The sequence below is a fragment of the Zalophus californianus genome, chromosome 3 (assembly GCF_009762305.2).
Source record: "Zalophus californianus isolate mZalCal1 chromosome 3, mZalCal1.pri.v2, whole genome shotgun sequence".
NCBI classification, from domain to species: Eukaryota; Metazoa; Chordata; class Mammalia; order Carnivora; family Otariidae; genus Zalophus; species Zalophus californianus.
Genome location: NC_045597.1, coordinates 127855598 through 127880072, shown reverse-complemented (window position 1 = coordinate 127880072; position 24475 = coordinate 127855598). Strand labels below are relative to the sequence as shown.

General features: G+C 38.2%; 1 protein-coding gene and 1 long non-coding RNA gene across 15 annotated transcripts in view; one reads left to right on the top strand and one right to left on the bottom strand.

The window, feature by feature from the left end:
• The window catches only part of FIGN (fidgetin, microtubule severing factor), a 138481-nt gene that overhangs the window by 102441 nt on the left and 11565 nt on the right, over nt 1-24475 (top strand). For 5 of the 12 annotated variants that reach the window (XM_027590232.2, XM_027590230.2, XM_027590231.2 and 2 more), the window contains 2 exons: nt 5000-5132; nt 17922-20136. In XM_027590232.2, the coding sequence (XP_027446033.2) occupies nt 17930-20136 (2207 nt within the window). In that variant the 5' untranslated portion in view covers nt 5000-5132; nt 17922-17929. Of the gene's footprint in view, nt 1-4999; nt 6744-12132; nt 12371-17921; nt 20333-24475 lie in introns of those variants that run through there. The other 7 variants (XM_027590234.2, XM_027590223.2, XM_027590228.2 and 4 more) reach the window with 5 other exon arrangements.
• The window catches only part of LOC113920064, a 32248-nt gene continuing 29139 nt past the window's right edge, over nt 21367-24475 (bottom strand). For all 3 annotated transcript variants that reach the window (XR_003519217.2, XR_003519220.2, XR_003519218.2), the window contains one exon: nt 21367-24475. This exon is cut by the window's right edge and continues 2345 nt beyond it. This is a non-coding gene — a long non-coding RNA (uncharacterized LOC113920064).

Below are 24475 nucleotides of genomic sequence, written 5' to 3'. Positions count from 1 at the left end.
AAGCCATTTCCTCCATAACCCACTCACCAAGGCTTCTGACCCCACACTGTACTGACACTGCTCTCTCACGGGTCATCTTTAGCCTCCTAACTGCCTCTTTTCTCTCCTAATCCTACTTGATGTCTCTGATGCATGTGCTACAGTTAAACATCTGTCCTTGAAAATCCTTTCTCAAGTGTCTTTCGCAAGAGCATACTCTCCCTCTCTCTCTCTCTCTCTCCATTCTCTAAACGTCCTCCCAGCCCCCACTGTCTACTGCTTAAATGTCCATTTAACTCAAGAGTTCCATTCTCATCTCCTTCTACACACTTTCTCTCCATTACCATAATTGCAACAAATTCCCATACGCTCAGGATTCCTAAACATCCTCAAAGAGCTTTGATTTTTTTCCCATCGAAAGATAGGAACTTCCAGTGTCCAACACATTGGTTGTACAAGCTAATAAAGTTCTCTAAGGAGTGAAAAAGTGTAGCAATTCTGTGTCATATGATCCAGGTTGCAATTCCGACTTTGGGGTGGCCCTGGGAAAGTTCCTTAGATTCATGGAATCTATTTCATCATACATAAAAAACAATGACGATCCCTTACTAGGCTTTTGGAGGATTAAATGCAATATATACCCTCAATCTCTTTATTAACTATTTTGCAGACACCTCACAAATACTTCTGTTTTAATGATGATTTCCTTTTACTGTCCCCTTTCCTTTTCTTCATTCCTCCAAACCTAATTTGTCAGCCCATCCTTTTCATTCCCGGTCCAAAATCTTTCTCAGATTTTTCTCTTCTTATTGCACAAGTTCTGGCCCTGCTTCTAGCCTTCCCCATCCCCCACCCCCCGCTCTCTATATTGTTATTATTGATATATCTCTAATGAAAAGATGAAGGCAGCACTTTTTGTTGGCAGTAGGATACAGTCCAAATACTTAGTCCATTTGCAATCTGAATTCAAGCTTCATCTCTACCTCCATATACATAGACCTACACCTCCCTGTCTTCTAACCATATCAAGCTACCCTTCTTCCCAAATGTTCCAGATACATTTAGCGTTATCAGTGATTTTGACTGAGTTTTGATTCAGGCAAGAAAACCAATCTCTCTCTAACTGGTGAAATTCTATTCAGCTTTCAAGATATACCTCGACTGTTAATTCCTCTGTATAGCTACCTCTCCCTACCAGATTTGGAACTAAGTATTTTCTTTGGTAAATCATCACTAAAAATAGACTAAGTTCCACTGAGGCAGGGACTTTTTTTTTTTTTTAATGTTTCAAGTTTTTATTTAAATTCTAGTTAGCCTATAGTGTAATACTAGTTCCAGGAGTAGAATTTAGTGATTCATCACTTACAACACCCAGTGCTCATCCCAAGTGCCCTCCTTAATCCCCATCACCCATTTAACCCATGCTCCTGCCCACTCCCCTCCAGCAGCCCTCAGTTTATTCTCTGTAGTTAAAGAGTCTGTTTTAAGGTTTGCTTCTTTTTCCCCATGTTTTCCTGTTTTGTTTCTTAAATTCCACATACGAGGGAAATCATGCATATCTGTCTTTCTCCTACCGACTTATTTTGCTTAGCAGAATACACTCTAGCTCTAGCCACAGCATTGCAAATGGCAAGATCTCATTCCTTTTTATGGCTGAGTAATATTCCATTGTATATATACCACATCTTCTTTATCCATTCATCAGTCAAGGGACACTTGGACTCTTTCCATAATTTGGCTATTGTTGATAATGCTGCTATAAACACTGGGGTGCATGTGCCCCTTCAAGTCCATATTTTTGTATCCTTTGGGCAAATACCTAGTAGTGCAATTGCTGGGTCATCGGGGACTTCTATTTCCTAATAGGGCAGAAGCTCTCGAGTAATAGTAGGCACTCAGATGTTATTACAGCATGAATGTCATTACAGTTTAAGCGGTTTAGCCACTAGACTTTTTTTTTTTTCCAGTGACAATGAAAGTTTCAAGATTCAGGGCGCCTGGGTGGCTCAGTTGGTTCGGCAACTGCCTTCGGCTCAGGTCATGATCCTGGAGTCCTGGGATCGAGTCCCACATCGGGCTCCCTGCTCAGCAGGGAGTCTGCTTCTCCCTCTGACCCTCCCCCCTCTCAATGTGCTCTCTCTCTCTCATTCTCGCTTTCTCAAATAAATAAATAAATAAAATCTAAAAAAAAAGTTTCAAGATTCAGAGATTCAAAGAAGGTTTAAGATTCTAATTTTGAGACTGAAACTATATTTTCTCTGTAACCTCTTTTCTCATAATTGACAAAACACTTGAAAACAGGAAGAAAGGAGGGAAGGAAAGGAGAGAAAATGAGTCACTGGCCCACATGCCAGAACCAAAAAGAGGTGGGGGCCCAAGGAGGTAGGGGCCAGAGGAGGTGGGGGCCGGAGGAGGAGGGGCTGGAGGAAACCTTGAAAGAATGAATTCAAGACCTAAGTAAAAATGAATTTTTTCAAGTTTCATTTTGCTTGTTTGCTTGCTTGTCTGTTACAAGGAAGGATATTTACTTTAAGCTTTTTTTGCTCAGGAATATGACAAATGATAAAATGATGTACAGTGCTAAAAATAAGGCAGAGAGAAGATATTGTGGGTTCTCAAAAGTTTTAAGGATTAAGGAGCCCTAATTCTTTATCAGAATTATCTGCAAGCTTAAATATATGGTTTCTCTGCATCTTCAGACCTATGTCTAAATGGTATGGCCAAAAACTGAAGTTTAAAACCATCTTCTCCAAAACATCTTACCTGATAATACAAGTCTCCCCATTACCGTTACTATTTAATTATGCCCTATTGCCCATATTTTGTGTTTACATGACAATATGTATTTATGTGTTGTTTATTCTCTGTACTAGAATTGTATCTATGCATAAATCCATATTTGTATTTCTCAAATTAGAAATTAAGACCAAGGCAAATTCTGCCAGCTTTCTATATAGCTCAGGGTTAAATCTAGGTAAAATATTTGTTAGCTAGGTACTCAGTTCCTTAGTAAAATCATAGCTTCATTATTATGGAAAGTTTTTGAAATCTCACCAAAAAAATGATTTGTACTTATCATCATTATTTTTGTTATTATTACTATTACTTGACATCTTAGAGCCTCTTAGCTTTTGTAATAAATTCTAATGTACAAATTATTCTCTTTTATAAAACATTCATAAATTCTATGATTCATAAGTTAAAGTTATTCAAAGTATGGTAAGGTATTCCAAAGGCACCAAGAGGGACCCTCTCTTAGGTTTTTGTTTTTGGGTTTTTTTTTGGCTGTGAGTCATTTAAAGATACAGAATACAGGTTTATGGTAGTTTCATGCACTGGCTTTTTCTTTTGTGGTTCTGAATACGAATTCAGTTGAGACTTAAAGAAACAGGAAGATATTTTGATTTGAAAGCTATATGAATTCACAAAGGAATGAGTTTGGTTTCTTCTCTACTTTGTAATGCAAAGAAGTGCATTCCACAAAATCAGATGAAACAAGCCATTAATTTGACAGACTCAGTCCTCATAGCCCCTATTGATTCAAAAAGCTGAAAACAGTTATGGAGGCTTATTGGCTCCAATTAGGCATCGTGAAGCTTAAGGTTAGAAGAAATGAGTGTGCTGGGAGAAGAATCGCTCAGCAACAGAATCCTTCTTAACATTGTATCATGGATGGGCATCAAATCTTGGTCTCCTGTTATTTTTGTACTTTTTCATTTATTATCTTTGCAGACCTGTTTCAGAATGTCCAGAGTCTCGCTTCCAAGCTGATTGTGTCACCTTTTAGGTTGCTTTTAGTGAACAAAAGATATTTGTCTCATCTTCTGAGATGTTTCACGACTATAAGCTCTAGAGCTTCCTATAAGGCTCGTTTAGATGTTCTCAAAGAATATTTTCAGTACCTTCTATATGATTATTATGCATGTGGAAATGCCTCAGGATATACTCTGTTGATGGATTAATCAATATAGACTCTATATAGATATCTACTGATTTCAGCAAGTGCATCATCTTGCATGGAAATAACTCCTCTCGTTAGAGGTGTCTAACATTTTGGGTTTTTTGCCCTTATCAATAAGAAGCCTAGCTAACTCTCATGACCACCCTTAGTGCATATAAATAATATATATCCACAATATTGTTCTTTAATGTTAAGATCTTAGTAAATAGTGTCACAAAAAGGAAAAGTCAGGAAGGGAAATGTTATTCACATTGTAAGAACAATATCTAATGAGGCGATATAGTGTTATTTATAGCTGCTATTATGAAAGACCAATGTTTCTTCAAATATTCCTTTCAGAATGTCCATTTTTGTCTATGTCTTACCTTAGTGACAGGAAAGCAATTTTTCCTCTAAACGATCAGAATATACTTGTATCTCAGATAACTTTTCATATATAATCAAGTAACAGGATTTTTTTCTGAGGTGTGGGTGAGGATGCTGATGAGGAAAGACTTGATTGCTAGAATCAATTATCAGTTATAAAATCCTTGCTTATCATTTGTTAACAAATCCTCAGTTGGAAACCTTTGACCAGCTTGGTATAAGCCTAAATTTGGCTGTACAGTGAATATAAGCCAACTCTAATAGAAGATGACTGTATTTCCAAGTATATTTAAAATAGGGGGAAAAGTAAGATTATTGTAATAAATCTAACATCACAGCAACCAATTCATGGAGCTTAATTATGACACTACTAAATGTGAAAATCTATTCAGCGCTAGGAACACTTTTCACATTACATTCACGCTAAAGATTGGCTGTTAAGAGCTCATTACTGGTATTTTTCTAAAGAGTGGTTTATTAAACACAGTTACCTAATAAGCATCTTTGGTCGTGCAAATTGCTGAAAACAGTAATGAGTCTGATTAGACTTCATTTCAATTACGACAGCTTGTCTAGAAAAAATATATATACATATATATATGTATATATATTTCCTTGATGCCTCAGAATCTAGCTGTAAGACACAGTAGAGTTTAAAAAATAAAAAGCCACCTCTATATTTCCTTTCCACAGTTCACTAATGAAGAGAGAATTGTCCAAGTCATCATCCAATTTACACACTGGAAAACTGGATGGACAGAGCGGAGTCACAATCATGTTTGGTTAAAATCAGCAAAGGCTGTCTTGACTAATATGTCTAAATAAGGTCACCTTTAGTTTCTCTCTGCTTTTTTTTTTTTCCCTCCTTAGGAATATAAAGCTATAAATGAGGTGGAGACTTAAAAATGATTCATTCTTATTTGGTTTGTGGAGGTTATTCTCCAGATTAATAGGCTCACCTTTCAATTACGTTTTATCCATGGATCTTCTACTTAAAATCATAACAATACAGGAAGCGGTTGGACTATGCATGCTAATTATCGGGCCAATTTTTTAAATACATAGATCAGGAGGAAAAAAATAAAAGAAGCCAAGCTTTATGAACGTGCGCTGATATTTCAGAAAGTGTCAAGAAATGTTCATTAGACACTAAACTTGATTTTGATATTTAAAAAAAGTTATTTAGCTGCATTTAACAGCTAACCTCCTATTAAATCATGCCTGAATATTACTGCTCAAATTGAAAGAAAAAAAAATTGTTAATGTAAAAAGCCTTTAAGTGATTAAGCTGTCATTGCTGTCATTCGGGTACTCTAGTAACATTTTAATGCTTCTGGGAGCTATGGCCAGGGATGCAATGCACTATTTAATGCTATATTCTCTGAATAGATTCTTTTTTAAAGTATAGTATCATTTGACACTGAACAGGATAAAATAATTTCTAGCGTAAAATATGAAAACAATGGCTGGATGTAGAAGCATTTAAAAAAAGGAGGGCACAATAAAACATCCTCACCTGAAAAACTTCACAAGTTAGCTAAGTGATCGGTAATGGCCGCAAGACGAAAGTCAAATATAAATGAATGCTCTTGTAGGCATTTGAATGTTTTCAAAAAGATTTACTTAAAAGGAGACCAGTTCCAGGTATGTCATTTCAATGAGAAAGGAATCTTCTTAAGACTTATGACTCATCATTACTTTTATGAATTCTCTATTGCGTTAAAAAAAAACTATTCCATAGAAAACACAAAAACACTTCTAAATTGACTGTTGGGGGTGCTTTCCTATGTAACCCATTTATTACATCTTTTAATTATTTGCTTTTTGAGGGTTTTTTTAACATTTCATAGAAAATGATTCTATTAAGTGTGTCAACTACATTTCAATTTTAAAAAATGATTTTGTAAGTATGGAAACTTTTTGAGGTATATGGTTTGGTTCAAGCCTCAAATAATAAATACCTAGCTAAAGAAAACCTGAAATATGCTTACTTGTGATTAAAACTATGATGTGCACATTTGTTAAATCATTTAGAATAAATTTTGGGTTCTGAGATTATTAATAGTAAAGCAGATCATTTTTAGGATAAAAGCCATTTTAAAAATCTCTTTTCTCTCTCTGTCACTTTCCCCCTATTTTCTCTATATCCTTTCTGTAACTGCAGACATAACACTGAAATACACACATATAGGCCCCTAGATTTGATTTGTCGGTGTAGCTGATCACCTGCAGGGTTCGGGTTTTCCTGTTGTTTAGGGACTTTGTGTAAATAGGATGTACAGAATTTGGAGAAGGAGCAGGAAGATTTGACCTATTTACTCTTAATATAAGCAACTAAAACTAACAAATTTAAATATAAGTTTCTTTCTTTCATCGCAATGAGCACTGGGTGTTATGTGTAAGTGGTGAATCACTAAATTCTACTCCTGAAACTGATATTACACCATATGTTAATTAACTAGAATTTAAATAAAAACTTGAAACATTGGGAAAAAAATACATTTCTTTCAAATTCTTTGCTGATTTAAAAATGTGACTGTTAGCTCCCTTTTCCTTAAAATTATTAGAAAATACTGGAGCATTTCCATAACTAAGGAGGCCAATACAAGAGTGCATGATAAGTAAGAAGTATACAATTGTAGTAGAGTTTATACCATATAGAAGCAACACCCTTACAGCTTTTAACTCTATTGACAGTAGCAAGTTTATTCTTAACTGCTCTATTAGAGACAAAGTAAGCCATATTTATTCACAACAGAAGAGAGTTGGATTGGAACTGATTGTAGAATTGTACGCAAAAGAAAGTGGGTATGTATTTCATGTGATTAATGTCACTGGACCAATCATTGTTTTAAATTCAGCCAAGATATAAAATAAAACAATAAAATAAATAAAATAAATAAATTCAGCCAAGGCCTAAACTTTTTTTTTTTTTTGACATAATGGCATCGTCTATCATAACAGTAGATGAAACGATGTTGTTAAATGTTGTCACAGGGAATGTAACCAAGATAGAATATTCTCTGAAGAAACAGTTTCTTTTAGGTTAGCTTGTTGGGCACCCCCTCCAGGACAGGAAGTGCCACTTTCTTTGAGGACGCTGATATCCTTCCTCTGTTTTCTGCTTCTGTCTCAGTATGCAGCATTCTTTGTTTTTACAAATGAAAGAGCCAACAGCGCTAATGACTGGACTGTCATTCACAGTGCACTTTTAACAACATTCTGTTTATCTGGAAATTAGAGCATCCTAGTTATAGGTGGTGCTTAGGTTTATTTCACCAGACCATAGAATGGGGCTGGAGGGTGAGGTTGGGGCAGGGGGAGGGGAGAAGGGAGAGGTAAGGAACTAGTGTTGTTAGTAAGAGCTCTTCACTTTTAATCCTGGACCGTGTTGATTGTATTCGAAAGCAGTTTATCTTCATATGTTGTCTCTCATATGGAAGAAACAACCCTAAACCTACCTAAACTCATTTCATATGTAGCTTTTTTCACTGCCTTCAGATCAAAGTTATTTTCTTCAGGCTGGACTAAATTATACACAGGTCCCAGGAGTGAAGGGCACCGAATTAATGCACTGTGTCACCCAGCCCTGACTATAGAATATTTTTATCAAAGTCCAAGACACTATTTTGCTACTGCATTAAAAATTAATGCACGAATTGCCAAAAAAGAGAAAAATGAATAAATAACCTAAACAAATTTTGTCTGGGCTTTGCACACTTTCGAGTCACCTTAAGCAGAGTTTTTAAGGAGAATGGTTGAAGAGCTGTGTACTTATAGGTAAATCATATTCTACTCCTTTGTCTAATTATATGAGGGGGACCCTCAGTCTTAAATAACCAGCCTCAATGGTCTGTTTTGTTTTATGTAAACTGTTTTTTTAGAGTAAGTTTCTAGAGGAACACAAAAGAGAGGATGAATGCAAATTCCATCTTACACAAGATCGTGGGGCTTGGGAGATTCTGAAATTTGTTTATCGACCCATGTCAGCAGCACGGTGTGTTGGGCAAAAAGTGAATACCATTCCATTTGAATATAACTAAATTGAACTTTGCATTTATATACTTGAAATAGAATACACACACGCAAATTACTATTTACAAATAGCTATGTGTGCGCATAATGATTAACATAACATTTTAGGATTGTGACTGAGGAAATTAACCAGCCGCGTCATAATTCAAGGTTGGTACCATGCCCAGTTTGTGTTAACTGAAAGTGCGAATTTATTTCATATGACACAACAGTAACTTGAGAATCAACTGGAATAACCTCAGACTTTTAGGACAATGGTAATGTTGCCTCAGCAGAGACCTTTTCAAAAATAAAGATTCAAAACGACATAGAAAATGCACAATGCTTTTGGCATGTGGATTTCTCTTTCTGGATCAACCATACAGGCCAGATACTATGCATCTAGCACAGGGCTTTCAGGTTGTGTTAACCCCGTTTATCCCTGCACGCTACACAGCGCACCTGTTATTTACACACATAAGAGGGTTGATACCGCAGAACAAGGGGAGTGCTCTGTTGTGACACAGAACATACATATTCATTAGCCTGGGCAGTCCCCATGGACATATGTGGTATGTCCTGATGATCTTCGTATGACAGAAAGAACCGGGGTGAAGGGTAGATGGCTGTAATGGATTGAAAACGTATATGGCAAAAAGGAAGAGACAGCATGAGAAATGAAAGGTCATAAAGGAACAACTTTAAAGGTTACCTACAATGCACTCTTTAAACTTAATACAAGTTATCTAAACACATTCACAGAGGTAGAATAAACAAAATATTTGACGCAACATGGAAGAATCAGTCCTCTTACCTAGTAACCCTCAAATTCTTTCCCTTGTAATAGTTGATGACACTGGACACTAAATACTAAGGTTCAGAGTATGAAGCATTTGTATATTTTAAATTGTGTGTCTATGCATAGCCTTATATTCTTTGGACTTAATTGTGGTAGGATATACACAGACTTCTGGACACTGTTTCTTTACTTGACTTAGATTAGTATTCAAAAATTTTTACACATAAACTTTTGTAAAACCCAACCCTTACCAAAAAACCCCAATGAACAAACAAAAAGTTTAAATTGTGATTTTAAAATAGATGGATTTAATGTGAGCATGATTATATGTTCACTTGAATACTTGGATTTAAGTTTAGGAAATTTTAGGACCCCCATAGGAAAAATACTTATTTGAATTATGATTATGATTTCCTGGGTTGCTTTAAGTGATAGGCTGTCCATCCTGATCATATATTGAACATAAACTCAGTGGACTAAAAGTGATACTTCTTCCATCAGTTGTACTTTGCTTTGCATAAGTGTTCATGCATTCATCCTCATAAATGGAAGCCATCCTCTTATAAATGTCTTACATATTAAAAAGGATGACCTATCAGACCAGTGCCTACCAAGTTTCATCCTCAGTATGAAATATTGGCAAAAGAGTCATTTTTACATTTGGTCACATTTTGAGGAGTGAATATTTTGTTGCTGTGAATAAAATCTAATGTATTTTAGGGAAACTGACTCAGATCATAAGCTACACACAAATTAACTGAAGGACAGAGTATATATCACTCTAGTCTTGAGTTGTGATGCCCATAACATTGAATACAGGTTCTTACTATGCCCAAAATGATGACATGTAGAACAAGATCAGTTGCTTACCCAGATACCATCCACTCAACAACGTTCTCTACGATGTAAGAAGCATAACTTGGAGTAACTTAAACAGTCTCTTAAAAGTTGTACTAAAGCTCATGACTGACCTAGAGTGGAAGCTTTACAATTAAATGAAGCTTTTTTTGGTAGTTTGTGGTATCAGAACCTATGGCATATTCAAAGGAGCGTATTAGGAATGGTGGGGATTGACACAGGGAAAACAGTTAAAAAAAGTATCCGACAAATCAGAGCAAAGGGGGAGACAGTGAAATAACAGCAATGTGGAAACCAACTTTTTAAGAAATCATTATTCATCATTCTACACTGTTGCACTAAGGACACTGAATCAATAAGAAAAATAACCATTTTCCCTGTGTTCTGATCAAGAAGACAGGAATGCATATATATATATAATAAATAGTATTTAGGATTTTTTTTGTAAAGATACTACTTGTTCAAGTTTTAGAGACTATACTTGCTAGTTTTCAAAAAAATGTACTTAAGTGTAAAAGCTGGCTTGAAGCTTCTAAATGAAGTCACAGATTAGACTGTTTACGTCGTTGATCCATACCATCAAAATACCCAAGGTTATAAGAGGGAGTGGGGACACCGTGACAAAGTGGAGAGGGCACGCCATGTCCAAAGTGGGCAGCTGGTTTTCAGATTCAGCCAGTTGTTGCCAGGCAAGAATGAGATCTAGTCATCTAAGAGCATTCAGCCTGTCTTAAAAAATAGGAAATAATGGAAATAGAGATTCTTTTTATAAAGTTAACTGATTTTTAAAACCCTGTGCTAGCCAACAAAAGCTGGTTGCAGGCTATATGCTGCCCTCAGGGAGTGAGGTGGCAATTTCTCTACATTAGAAAGTGAGGTATTGGAACTATATTTACTAAGGGCCATTTAGCCAGAAATGCCTTTGTGGTTCTTAAAAAGGATCGCTTTATGCGAATATGGTGAAATGGGAGGTGGGAGTAATCTGCTTCAAAATGTTATAATTTGGAGTCTTGAGGTGTGAAAGTGTGATTTAAAGAGAAAAATCATTTGACAATATTGCTACATAATTAGAATATCTTATTTTGAGACTGCAAGTTTTGAGATCATTCTTAACTGGATTTAAACCTCTAAGTACTTTATGTTTTACTTGTGGTCTCTACAATGTTGAGTAACAAATAATATTTAAAATAAATAAAATACTGTGAAAACATCTGGAATCGAAAACATTTGAATTTCTGACGCCTTTTTGTAAGATCATGCTCTGTGTTTTGCTGAGTAGAAAGAATTTCTACACCTTCCTTATAACCAACATTCCCACTGGAAAATTTCCTTTTCAGTAGCTGTCTTGAGGTTGAAGAAAGTGATTTATAAATTCTAGGAGTGATTTTACTTTTTTCCTGTCTAGTCAGTTTTGTTTTGTGTTTAATGCACTTGTATTATTTTTTTTAAATCAAAGAATAAGAACTATTTGTATAGCAGTTCACAGGTGGAAGATATTTTCAATGCCTATTATCACTTTAGGTAATCTTATTAACAATCCAGTAAGATATACGATACCATTAGAGTCCACATTTTATAGCTGAGGAAAGTGAGTTTGATGTGATTAAGTGACTTCACCAAGATTAGAACAAATAAGCAATGGCATGAGCAAAGCCAATGGTCTGATTCCCAAGCTTGGGATATTCACTCTTCAGACAAAATTCTACAACCTTCTTTATGTTTCCATCAGTCCCTTTCTATCCCACCAAGCTAGCAATGCCTCCAAATAAAACATTGTGATAGGCAACCACAGGACACCACAGTAAATGAAGTACCAACCTATAACTGAGACTGTCCGGATTGGGGACTAGGTCACTTTAAAGTTCCCTTAATCTCTAAAATCGAAGAGAATTTAGAATGTGAAATTACAAAGAAGATAGAAAGCTGAAAAAGTGTCACTGTCTGATAAACAGATTCCCTTGACTTCCTAAATTCTTAGCACTGAACCACAGTATATATAGTGGGCCCTCCAGTCGTTCACTAAATAAAATTAACAGTCCCTACCTCATATTTAGCTGATAAAGGGCTTCTAATTTGGGGGATTCTGAAGATGGAACTGGATTAAATAGATAAAGAGAACGTGTAACTTCTGTGCTCTTCCCCCCCTCACTTTTAGATATGGCCTCACATTTTCGGGCTGGGAATTATCAGGAAATGGACTGAGGAAGATTTCAGATCAAGTGGGTTAGTCCGGGGAATACTAGACACTGCTGTGTTGGCCTCTTGGCTTCTGAGGGTGAGGCTCCAGAAGGGGAATACTACTGGGTCTGCTCAAACATTTCATTTGCTCATCGCTCCCCTGGAAGGATCATGATAAGGAGATACTACATCGGGCCAGTTTTCACTACCAGGAGGTTTGTAGGTGCTCTCGCAAAGCATTTCACTGCATAAATCTGTATTTTTAGCCAACGAATTTGCTACTCTCTTCATGAAATTTTGCATGTTCCATGTGTTAGTTCTGCCATTCCCTAGAAGATGATGAATCTGTTGCAGTATTAGGCTGAAGGGGCTGTAAACTATTGAACATATTCAAGTTGACCCTTAAGCAACGCAGGTTTTGAAAATATGCGTGTAACTTTTGACTCCCTGAAAACGTAATAGCTTCCTGTTGACCAGAAGCCTTACCAATAACATAAACAGTCGATTAACACATATTGTGTATGTTGTGTGTATTATATACTGTATTCTTACGATAAAGTAAGCTCTATAGAGAAAAGCAAATGTTATTAAGAAAATCATAAGAGGAAATCCATCTGCAGTATTGTCATGTATTAATCCAAAAAAATCTGCACATAAGTGGACCCACATAATTCAAAGCTGTGTTGTTCAAGGGTCAACTGTACTTTGTTATATTTAGCCCAGGAGTGATTGCTTTCTAGAGAGAACATGGGTACATATGCTATTAGATTTTTCAAAAATATATTTAAATAAATAATAATGAAAAGTTCAGAGGTACAATGGCCCAAAGGAGTGTAACAGGTGCAGTGATGTCGTGCAGGCCTGTGTGAGCACTGTGCAGCTATCCTACGCAAGCAAGCCTTCCAGGCCTGCGGCTGTTTGCCTCAGGTCCCTGCCCTTAGGAAGTGTAAGAAAACCTACAGATGAAGCCAGAGTACCTATCAGCCAGAATTACCCTATGGGAACCTTGTAGAAGAGAACAGCTTTTTTAGACCTGATGAACTGCTGAGCAGCATTGGGGTGTTCGGTAGAGGTGGGAGTAGGGGTAGTGAGGGACTTAGATTAATATTTCGAGGAATGTGTGCTAAAAATAGATTCCAGAGGCTTAGTCTCTTCTTTCCAATTTCCTCCCATTCTGCAAGTTGTTTTTATATCCTTCATTTTTCTGTGTAATAGCTTCATCATTTGGAAGCTAGGACAGAACTTCGTAGGATGTCACAGTTGTGTTGTTTCAAAATAGTTAAAGAACAAAATGGAGCAAGTAAAGCAATGAGGCAGCAACTCTTTAGTAATTAAACCCAAGTTATAAAGTGGTCAGAAATGATAAGAAAGGGAAATGTTATCCAAATTGTCCGGTTTTATGGGAAATAGACTTGTTCATTTATAGATATATAACTTCATCCTAAGGCAATGAAATAACAGAATACTCAGGCTTTGTACAGTAGTCCCTATCATTCTGGTATAATACTTACATTAACGTCTCTTAAAAGCAATTTTTGATTAAATTACATATTTTAAAAACAAACACATTGCATTGTGAAATTTGCTGGCTATATTAAGAATTTCCTGATCCTTTCAAAAATAAAAATTGATGTTTTGGAACAATTCTTCAATTATCTTTAAGAACTATTTTTCTTACTTTCCACTGTTTTCTGAATTTTTATTGTACCTATTTAAGCTACTTCTAAACAGCCATGGAAGTTATTGTTCTGGAGTCATGTTTTTAATAGTGTTAAAATAGCATTGTTTCTGAGATTTAGCTCTGCGCATTCCAGAGAGAAACCATACAAAAGCTGTTTTTAAAGCCTATCTTATTATTTGGGTGCCAAGTTAAGTGACAGGCCTGTACTGCTTCCGACACGTCGAGAACAGCAGTGCAGTCAAACGGAGCATGATTTTTTTGTTCAAAGAACATTTGGCTCTACATTTTTCTTCTATTCCACACCAGAAATATCACCAGCAATAAACAGAATAACAACAACAAGAAGTTTGGTTCTCCTTCCAATTAGCATTAAAATTCAAGAAACTGATGAGAAAGCTCTCGGTGCTCCCAAGGCCAGGACAATCTCCTGAATGCCAGCTTCTTCGACTCATACTAATAATAAGAACTAGCTTATGCTTAACTATTAACTGATGCTTTCAAGTAACATAAATGATTTCAAAACACGGGGTAAGTACTCGTGTTCCAAGGGATGTGAATAATTCTGTTCCCTTAAGGTTATTTAATCAAAGCTCTGTCTTGCCTTTGGCAGCCCTGCTAAGGTTACTGTTAGTTAGTATGCATCAATAAATAAACTTTCAATTATCTTGGTAAGGACCTCCAAAAATAGCACAAGAATTAAAAGGCAACAGTATATCCAGTAATTGTCCCAAGTAAATAATTTTGATAGGCTCTTTGCTTAATTTCAGATGAAATAGAAATCTTAGGAAATGTATTAGTTTTGCTAGAGTTAAACTCCGCAGACATACCCAGTGAAAATGACCAACCTTTTTAATATCAACTTTACGTTCCTGTCTTTTACAGTGATTAGAACTTACTAAAACCAATTTTTTGCACACTTTTTATAAACGATTAACTTATCAGAAAAAATTTTAAGCCAATATGGGGGAAGGTTGCCCTTTTTTGTTTGTTTTTTCAAATAATTATTCTAAATCTAGAGCAGTTTCATTTTTTTCAGTGGGCTTTTACCATGTTTGTCATGTATGTTAACTAATGCCAAGGATGGCTTGGCTCAGCTAACCGAAAGGAAGCCATGCTGTTTAGTGTGTGTGTGTGTATCTGTGTGTGTGTTATGCTGTGTTTGTGGTAAATTCCATTCTCTGTGACTCCCAGAACATTTTTGGAAGCCTCCTTTCAAGACATTTATTCATGTTTCTTCTGTAACAATCTAATCAAACTTCCACTCAGAGCATATGTGCATTCTTATTTTCTCAACTCTGTATTTGATAATCTTTTAAAGAAAAAAACCCTAATAGAAATTCCCTGGAAATAATTTACAGGACTAATGAATTTGTAGGTCTTTTAGACAGTTCTACATTACAGTCACATTAATATTCTTTCCTTTTTATAAGGCTTGAAGTAAATCCCATGACACTAAAAGAATTTAGATACTGATTACTTGCGATTGGTTCCTGGTGATTTGCTCTTAATAATTTCCAGTTGAATTTAATGAAAGTACGATTCCTGAAATGCTGCTTCATTAAAATTGCATCTTTTCCCCTTTAAGTGTGGTTTCAGTCATTTCACCCATTCTGCGATGTGTTCCAACCTCCCCCCCAACACCACCACCGCCCCTTCAAAAGGAATGATTGAGAAAGCAGAAACAATTAAGAATATCACTTTAGTTCCTCCTAGAACTCATCCCCAGAGTTTCTCGGACTGAAATGACACAAGCTTTACTTCATCAGGATTTTACAATTTCTTTTTCCCAATTGATGAGATTATTTTTTTTTAAATAGAGTTTTCAAAGAAAAACATATGAAGATTTGGGAGGAGTAGGGGATAGGAAAGAGAAGAAAGAATCTGTTGCATAACCAAGATAAATAAGGTCTTTTGTATTTTTATTTAAAAAAATAGAGAGATCTTGATTAAGTTATACTGTGCAGCATTCAGACTTAATTTAACTGAGATGGTGATTTGCAAATGAATATCTACATGGATCCTTTTTAAAAATCCAAATGCAAATGAGTACCACTGCAGTAAAATATATTTGCAAATGAATCCTGTTGCTTTATTCATTTATTGTGTAATTACTGCAATCCTTCCCACCTTGTTTTCAGTATTTCTTAATCATTAAGTCGGAAGCATGACAGCAGTGCCAGCCCTGGCATGATTCTCTTTGACTAAAACCTTGTAAATTAACACAATTAGCACAGCATCATCCTGCTAATTAACTTCCAGTGTCTGGTGCAGTGGTTTTGCAAACAAGGAAGAGGGAGTCAGGAGGGAATCAACATGCCATTCTGTTACCAAACTCTGGGCTCTGTTCAGTTTAGCTCAGAAAGTCAAAGCTGGCGGTGTCAGAAGCCAGAGTCAGAGAATGAAGAGCTAAAGGGGTTGGAGGAGGAAGGCAGGAGGGTGTAGGAGCTGTCAAAACTGACTGCAGTCATTCAGAAGGGAGCTGATGCTTCATTTAGAGCAGGCCTCCTCCTTATCAAGGAATCTCTGCCACAGGGCATAAGGCAGTTTACAAAATTCACTTTGGGTAATCCAGAAGAGCTGAAGGAGGCCTACTTAATATAGCCATCCTGGAATCCAAAGTGTTCGAACCAAGCAGAGATTAGAATGAGGTGAGCCATGAGCTGGGAGACAAAACAGGGTTCCCGTGCTCGACTGTAACTAAGTATACGGCGAGTCCTCCAGGGTACGTTCTAAAGCCCTCTGGGTACTGGTTCCCTAATCTGTGCAATAAGGTAATTTCTGAGGTCTCTTTAAACTGTAAAATTCAAATGATTCTCTGATTCTAACTGAGAAAAGACTCTTGTTTTACAGTTTGCTACTTAAGTCACCTTGCTTCGGTTAGTAATCTAGCAGATGATAGCATTACCCGTAGTATCTCATTATCTAGCTGTGCTCCTTGAGTTTATGCCACACACACTGCTTCCCACAGAAATGTAAAGAGAGATTCTCTCCCTCTTCTCTATTCTTACACTCCCTTTCACCTGTTTCCTCCCTCCCTGCCTGCTTGCCTCCCCTCCTTCCTTCCTTTCTTGACTTCCTCTTCTCCCCCCCATATATAGATTTACACACACGTATATACACACACACGATATACGTCTAGATATTATATATGTGTGTGTGTGTATCTATCTGTCTATATATGCATATGTAGTCTCCCCTCTTAGTACTTGGAGGCTGTAAAGCAGAGGGAAGGATTATAGGGAATGGAGGGAGAATGCCAGCTGGAAGACCGACAGACAAGTGATGCTTGTTTTTTTTTTTCAGAGACTCAACAACAGAACTGAGAGGCAGAAAGGAGCCAGTTGTAATTCATACCGAGTTGTAGGCTTTGTGCGATGAAAGCGATGGAGCGCTGCCTGGGAGATTGCTTTGCTGCACTCCACGAAGCAGATTTGAAACTGTCGTGGAGCACTTTAGATGAGAGTTGGATTATGGAATGACCTGCTATGTCTGTGTCATATTGTTCTGCGCAGGGAGCATTATACTGTGCTAACTAGGTGTTCAGTACCAAATAAGAGAGGGGTCCTAGATGTGATCTGTCAGCTGTGTCTCATTTCTATATTGGTTAAAATATAAAACAGAACCTCTGATGTGAAGAGACAGGATGGCTAGATATTGCACATGTTAATACTATCACGTGCCCGATAGTTAAAAGATATGCATATTTCATCGTAAGGACCTATAATCGAATTCTAATTTGACAGAAATGTGTGTGTACATATATATGTGTTCCTGTGTGTGTGCAGCGAGGAACTCGACAGGCTTAACAGAAATCGATTGCTCATTACTTAAAAATGAACAAAGAATGAGGTCTTCTACAGAGTTTTTGTTTGAATTCAGTTTACTTTTTATACAGGACTGAAATCCAGTCCGTTTTAAAGTATACGTACTGTACAGGTCCCAGTGGATATCACACACTGTGGGAATTCCTTGTAGCGGCTCTTTCATTAATGGAAGATAATAGGTAGCCAAAGACGGTAGGGAAAAGCTTACGCACTTCTGACGAGTATCTCAGTAAATTAACTTTCGTCCCCCCAAATCCGCAGGCTTGAAGATGCAGTGGACGCCGGAGCATGCCCAGTGGCCAGAACAGCACTTTGACATCACCTCAACCACTCGGTCTCCTGCCCACAAAGTGGAAGCCTACAGAGGTCATTTGCAGCGCACCTATCAGTACGCCTGGGCAAATGATGACATTTCTGCTCTGACTGCATCCAACCTACTCAAAAAATATGCAGAGAAGTATTCTGGCATTTTAGAAGGCCCCGTGGACCGACCTGTACTCAGCAACTACTCCGATGCCCCATCGGGCCTCGTGAACGGTCGGAAAAATGAAAGCGAACCCTGGCAGCCTTCCTTGAATTCCGAAGCTGTTTATCCCATGAACTGTGTTCCGGATGTTATCGCTGCCAGCAAAGCTGGAGTCAGTTCAGCCCTCCCTCCAGCAGATGTCTCTGCGAGTATCGGGAGCTCTCCTGGGGTGGCCAGCAACCTGACAGAACCGAGTTATTCAAGTAGTACCTGCGGGAGCCACACTGTACCTAGTCTCCACGCAGGGCTCCCGTCTCAGGAATATGCCCCGGGATACAACGGATCGTATTTGCATTCTACTTACAGTAGCCAGCCCGCACCTGCACTTCCCTCACCTCATCCTTCTCCTCTGCATAGCTCCGGGCTCCTCCAGCCGCCGCCGCCGCCACCTCCACCACCAGCCCTGGTCCCAGGCTACAATGGGACTTCTAACCTCTCCAGTTACAGCTATCCCTCCGCTAGCTATCCTCCTCAGACTGCTGTGGGATCCGGGTACAGCCCTGGCGGTGCACCTCCTCCTCCTTCAGCGTACCTGCCTTCAGGAATCCCTGCTCCTACCCCTCTGCCCCCCACCACTGTTCCTGGCTACACCTACCAGGGTCATGGTTTGACACCCATTGCACCCTCGGCTCTGACAAACAGTTCGGCAAGTTCCCTTAAAAGGAAAGCTTTCTATATGGCAGGGCAGGGAGATATGGACTCCAGTTATGGAAATTACAGCTATGGCCAACAGAGATCTACACAGAGTCCCATGTACAGAATGCCCGACAACAGCATTTCAAACTCAAATCGAGGGAATGGCTTTGACAGAAATGCTGAAACATCATCCTTAGCATTTAAGCCAACGAAGCAGCTAATGTCCTCTGAACAGCAAAGGAAATTCAGCAGCCAGTCCAGTAGGGCTCTGACCCCTCCTTCCTATAGTACTGCTAAAAATTCATTGGGATCAAGATCCAGTGAATCCTTTGGGAAGTACACGTCGCCAGTAATGAGTGAGCATGGGGACGAGCACAGGCAGCTCCTCTCTCACCCAATGCAAGGCCCTGGACTCCGTGCAGCTACCTCATCCAACCACTCTGTGGACGAGCAACTGAAGAACACTGACACGCACCTCATTGACCTGGTAACCAATGAGATTATCACCCAAGGACCACCGGTGGACTGGAGTGACATTGCTGGTCTCGACCTGGTAAAGGCTGTCATTAAAGAGGAGGTTTTATGGCCAGTGTTGAGGTCAGATGCATTCAGTGGACTGACGGCCTCCCCTCGGAGCATCCTTTTATTTGGACCTCGGGGAACAGGCAAAACATTATTGGGCCGATGCATAGCTAGTCAGCTGGGGGCCACGTTTTTCAAAATCGCCGGTTCTGGACTCGTTGCCAAGTGGTTAGGAGAAGCAGAAAAAATTATCCACGCCTCTTTTCTCGTGGCCAGGTGTCGCCAACCCTCGGTGATTTTTGTCAGTGACATTGACATGCTTCTCTCCTCTCAAGTGAGCGAGGAACACAGTCCAGTCAATCGGATGAGAACGGAATTTCTGATGCAGCTGGACACTGTCCTGACTTCAGCTGAGGACCAAATCGTAGTAATTTGTGCCACCAGTAAACCAGAAGAAATAGATGAATCTCTTCGGAGATACTTCATGAAACGACTTTTAATCCCACTTCCTGACAGCACAGCGAGGCACCAGATAATAGTACAACTGCTCTCACAGCACAATTACTGTCTCAATGACAAGGAGTTTGCACTGCTCGTCCAGCGCACAGAAGGCTTTTCTGGACTAGACGTGGCTCATTTGTGTCAGGAAGCAGTGGTGGGCCCCCTCCATGCCATACCAGCCACAGACCTTTCAGCCATCATGCCCAGCCAGTTGAGGCCCGTTACATATCAAGACTTTGAAAATGCTTTCTGCAAGATTCAGCCTAGCATATCTCAAAAAGAGCTTGATATGTATGTTGAATGGAACAAAATGTTTGGTTGCAGTCAGTGATAACTTCTTAAAAAAAAATGTAATGAATGTTGGCACACACGCATAAAACCTGCTACATAGGGTCTAGAGCCCCTTTCCAGTAGTGTTTAAATCACAAAGGGTACCGGGGAAGATGACGATTGAGTTGCATCTTTAGAGTCAGGGTAGATTTGGAGGAAAAAAAAAAAAAAACGCATCAAATGAGAGCTTCTGATTTGAGAGCCCCAGAGGACAGAAAGCATCTGTTGATGCTCAGTTCAGTTCAAGCTAGACAACACTCACCAAGGAGCAAGGTGCAAGTGTGTTGATTTCAGAAGGACATGAACCTCGTGTGTTGATTCCATTCTGCTGTTCTCGAGATTTAGTTGCTGTCAAGTGCCTGGAGTGGTGCTTTATTTTTTGTTTGCCTCACAATTACATTGGTGGCATGTGCTAATATAAAGAGCTTTAACTTCAAACATTATTGGACTAAAGAGATGAACGGTTGTGTGAAGACAGAAAACCAGATTTTTGCCATTTTAAGAGCAACAGTATTCCTCAATCCTGTCTGTTCTGCAGTATTAAGCTAAGAACAGGTAAAACAGGGTAACGGTAATCTGGACCTTAATTTCTGCAGTTCATTTCTTTTAATGTTCTTGTCTGCAAAAACTCAGGAAAGCGATTGTGATTTGTACAGTACCTCAAAGGAATGTGTTGAAAGCACTATGTACTGCTGAGAGTAATGGGATAGGCTTCAATGTTACTTTATATTAAAAATGTATGTTTACCTCAACAATTGGAAAATAGCAAGGAAAATTACTTTGAATGTATCCGGAAAAAATACTGACGTGTGATACAACTGAATATTTACAATTTAAAGTAGAAATGGAAGGATTAAAAAAAAAAAAGATTCTTTTACTAATTATGGGGAATTAACCAGAGCAGAATAATTCTTTATGTCAAAAACTGCAAGAGTTCTTCGTACATTGCTCCTTGATAATGAAGTGAAAATGTTCTTAAAAGGTACACTGGTTAATGGAAAGCTACTTATTCAGTTCATGTTAGTGTCTAGAACACTCAGCCACAAGACCTGCTTAGGACCCTGAAAGTCACAGTACCTAAAATCTAGGACTGCCTTTTACTGCATAGTTGGTGGTGGTGGTGGTGGTGGTGGTGGTGGTGGTGGTGGTGGTGGTGGTGGTGGTGGTGGTGGTGGTGGTGGTGGTGGTGGTTTGCAAGTTCTCTCTTAAAACTGCTGGGAATGGTGTCCTCCTATTCACTAATCTAGCTTATAGGCTTGCCGTGCTGTTTGACAGAATGGAGAAGATAGCAAGCAAAACAAACAAACAAATAGAAAAACCAACCAACCAACTTCTCTATATCCACAAAGAACATCTACATCCCCTCTCCTTTTTGACTCCTCCCTTCTCAGTGCAATTTTGCTTCTCATTTTGAAATCTTCTGGGCTATAGTGCTCCCACATTCATTTCTACCTCAGTTTTGTTATATTTCTCTTGGAGAGTAAAATAGAAAATTGGAAGTGGACGCACACAGGCGCGCACACACACACAACTCTATCTTGTCAAACACGTTACTTTGTTTTCTCCCTTTTCCCATAGATCTGGTTTCCAAAAACATCGGTCTTCATGCTTGCTTCCGCCTGAGTCCACCCCCACCCCAGAATATGTGGCATTTTTCTTACTTTCCCATTCTTCTCCTGCTCCCCTCCAAGTTGTTCTTTGTATCCTTTAATGCTTTATGTGCAACTTTTCATTGATAGCTAACTGATGTTCGGCAATGTCTCTGAACAGACCGTGTAGGCCGTAGCTTTCCAAAGCCACTGCCCGTGCATAAGCAGAACAGCCTGGCTTTTTGAATGTATTTTTCCTGCTTTTTTTTTTTTTCTTCCTTTTTTTTTTTTTTTTTTAGTTGAGAGATGCAGTAACAAAACTGTTGCAAAGCACTGGCATTTTATGTATTCAAAAAGTGATGTACATTTTTTAAAAATTTAAATAAATGCAATGAGAAGCCCCAAGAAAGCTCTTTCTGTTATTGTTTTTTTTCCTTCAAAAATTTTGACTGATTTCATTCACAATGTCAAATTCTCCGAAACACTTAACATAGAGAAAGCTAATGAAGGACCTCATCGTATTTCTGAAATTTTCTGATGCTTGATCATTACTCCCCTTTTTTCATATTTTTCGTGTTGCAAAAAACTGAGCAAATGAACCAAAATTTAATTTACTGTGATAGTCTATCAATTAAAACTGTGCTTATATATAAATATTCCATATTAAAAAGCAGTGCCTTTCATTAAGGATACAAAAAATAATATTTAAATACGTCCTCTGCTTTTCACGAGTGAATAAATGCTATAATCGTGTTCTGGCTGTACCCTGCACATCTCTTATTGTAAGGAAATTCTAATATCCCCATTAACTTGTAGGTTCATATTGATCTCGCTGACAAGTTTACTTTTGCACAGTGCTGACCTATTTTCTGTCTCTTAGACATTACATTTCATTTCCGCCAACATGCTGTGTTCACTTGAAAGCAACTGGCAAGTTTTGACAAACCCAGTCTTATTTAGACAACTTTGGAAAATCCAATATTGACCCACATTTTTGTGGCTAGTAAGAGTTAATGCCAAATATGACTGCACTGTTGTGTTTTACACTCATTTATAAAAATGAAAATAAATTGAAGTCATACATATTGGCTTTTAGCTTTAAGTGACTTAAAAATTACTTTGAGAGATGAGTCGTCAGAGATCCATGTATTTAGGCAGAAGCTGAAGTCTTGTGTGAATTTCATTTAGCCTCATGAATTCTTGGATTTGATCTCTTAGGAAATTGGGCATGCTGAAGAAATGAAGATCTGTTGGGGGAGATAAGGCTGACCTCTGAGTAGATAGTGCTCTCCTGTGATTCTTTGATTCTGCATGGCAGCATTATGAGCTCTTCTATGGACTAGCCTAATAATGAGCTCTTTTCTGACCATCCCTTCTGGAGCTTGGGGTGGGGGTGGGGTGCCACATCCTGAGAAGTGAATGCGTACAATCAGTGATAGTACAACTGAGTAAGCGGGCTTCGTACTCTTGGCCTCTTTTTGACTGCTAAGAATTTGGAGAAGGCTACTAACGAAGGTAAGGTAATGAGCCAGTCCAAATCCCTTGCCGTCTGGTCAGGGGATTTGAGCCAGTCCACGTAACAGTCCCTAATTCCCTTCATAACTGCAGTAACATTTCCAACGGGAACAAAAAGGAAGTAAAGGAAACCACTTCAGTAGAAGGATCAATGGAAATTCAAGAGGTAGTTCATAATGACCTTATGTGTGACACAAATGGAAATACCCTACTCTCCTGGCATGCCTCTCACCAAAATATTTAGAACATTAGTGACAATATGGAAAACTTTGCTGACTGAGCTGATCAATGGAATGTGAAGGCAGTATACTTTAAAGCTATTTACTTTCACACAGAATGTTTATCTATTAGTCAGTTTGTATTCTACTCAAATGCAGATAGACGGGTATAATGTTTTCTTATGCATTTGAAACCTATCAAGGAGAAAATAAACCATTCCACTCAAATACATAGGCCAAACACCATCTGGGCAAGTGATAAAAGCTATCCAGAGGCTATGCGATGTAAAATAGCAAGGTCAATTTACAAGGGCTGCATAGTACTTGGCTATGCAGTTTTCAGAAGAATACATCCAAAAAAGTCCAAATTAACTCCTACAATAGGTCTTTGTAAATTTACATATATTTGTGGGTTGGAAAATATATTTTAGAGGCATTTAGAATGTTTCTCTAGAAATGTGTCCAACTCCCAACAGAAAGATGCTTCTATAATCCCATTCTCATGTTTCTTAACAAGAACTGGCTATCGTGATCACTGAAACTGTATTTTGCGAAGTGAAAGGGACACAGTTTGTTGAACTATCAAGGCCACTAAGGTAAAGTTCTAATATATATATATGTATATATATGTTATATATATATATATACATATATATATAAAATTAGCATGTGTGTTTGTGTGTGTGTATGTGTGTGCTGTTTTCACCACCACCTATTTGAACTTTAACATCCATTTTACATTATTCAGAAGCAACTGGTTACTTCCTTTCTTCACATGTACAGATACACATGACCACTCGACAGCTCAAAGTGTTTTAATATGGTTTTTTCTTTTGAAAAGTAAAGCCTTCGGTTGTTGAATCACTTGCCGATTTTCGTACGAAGCACATTAGCAAACATGGAGCTATTAGTATTTCAGAATTCAAAACCAGCTGTACTTGTGACTAACCAACACATGAACTGAAGCTCACACTCTGC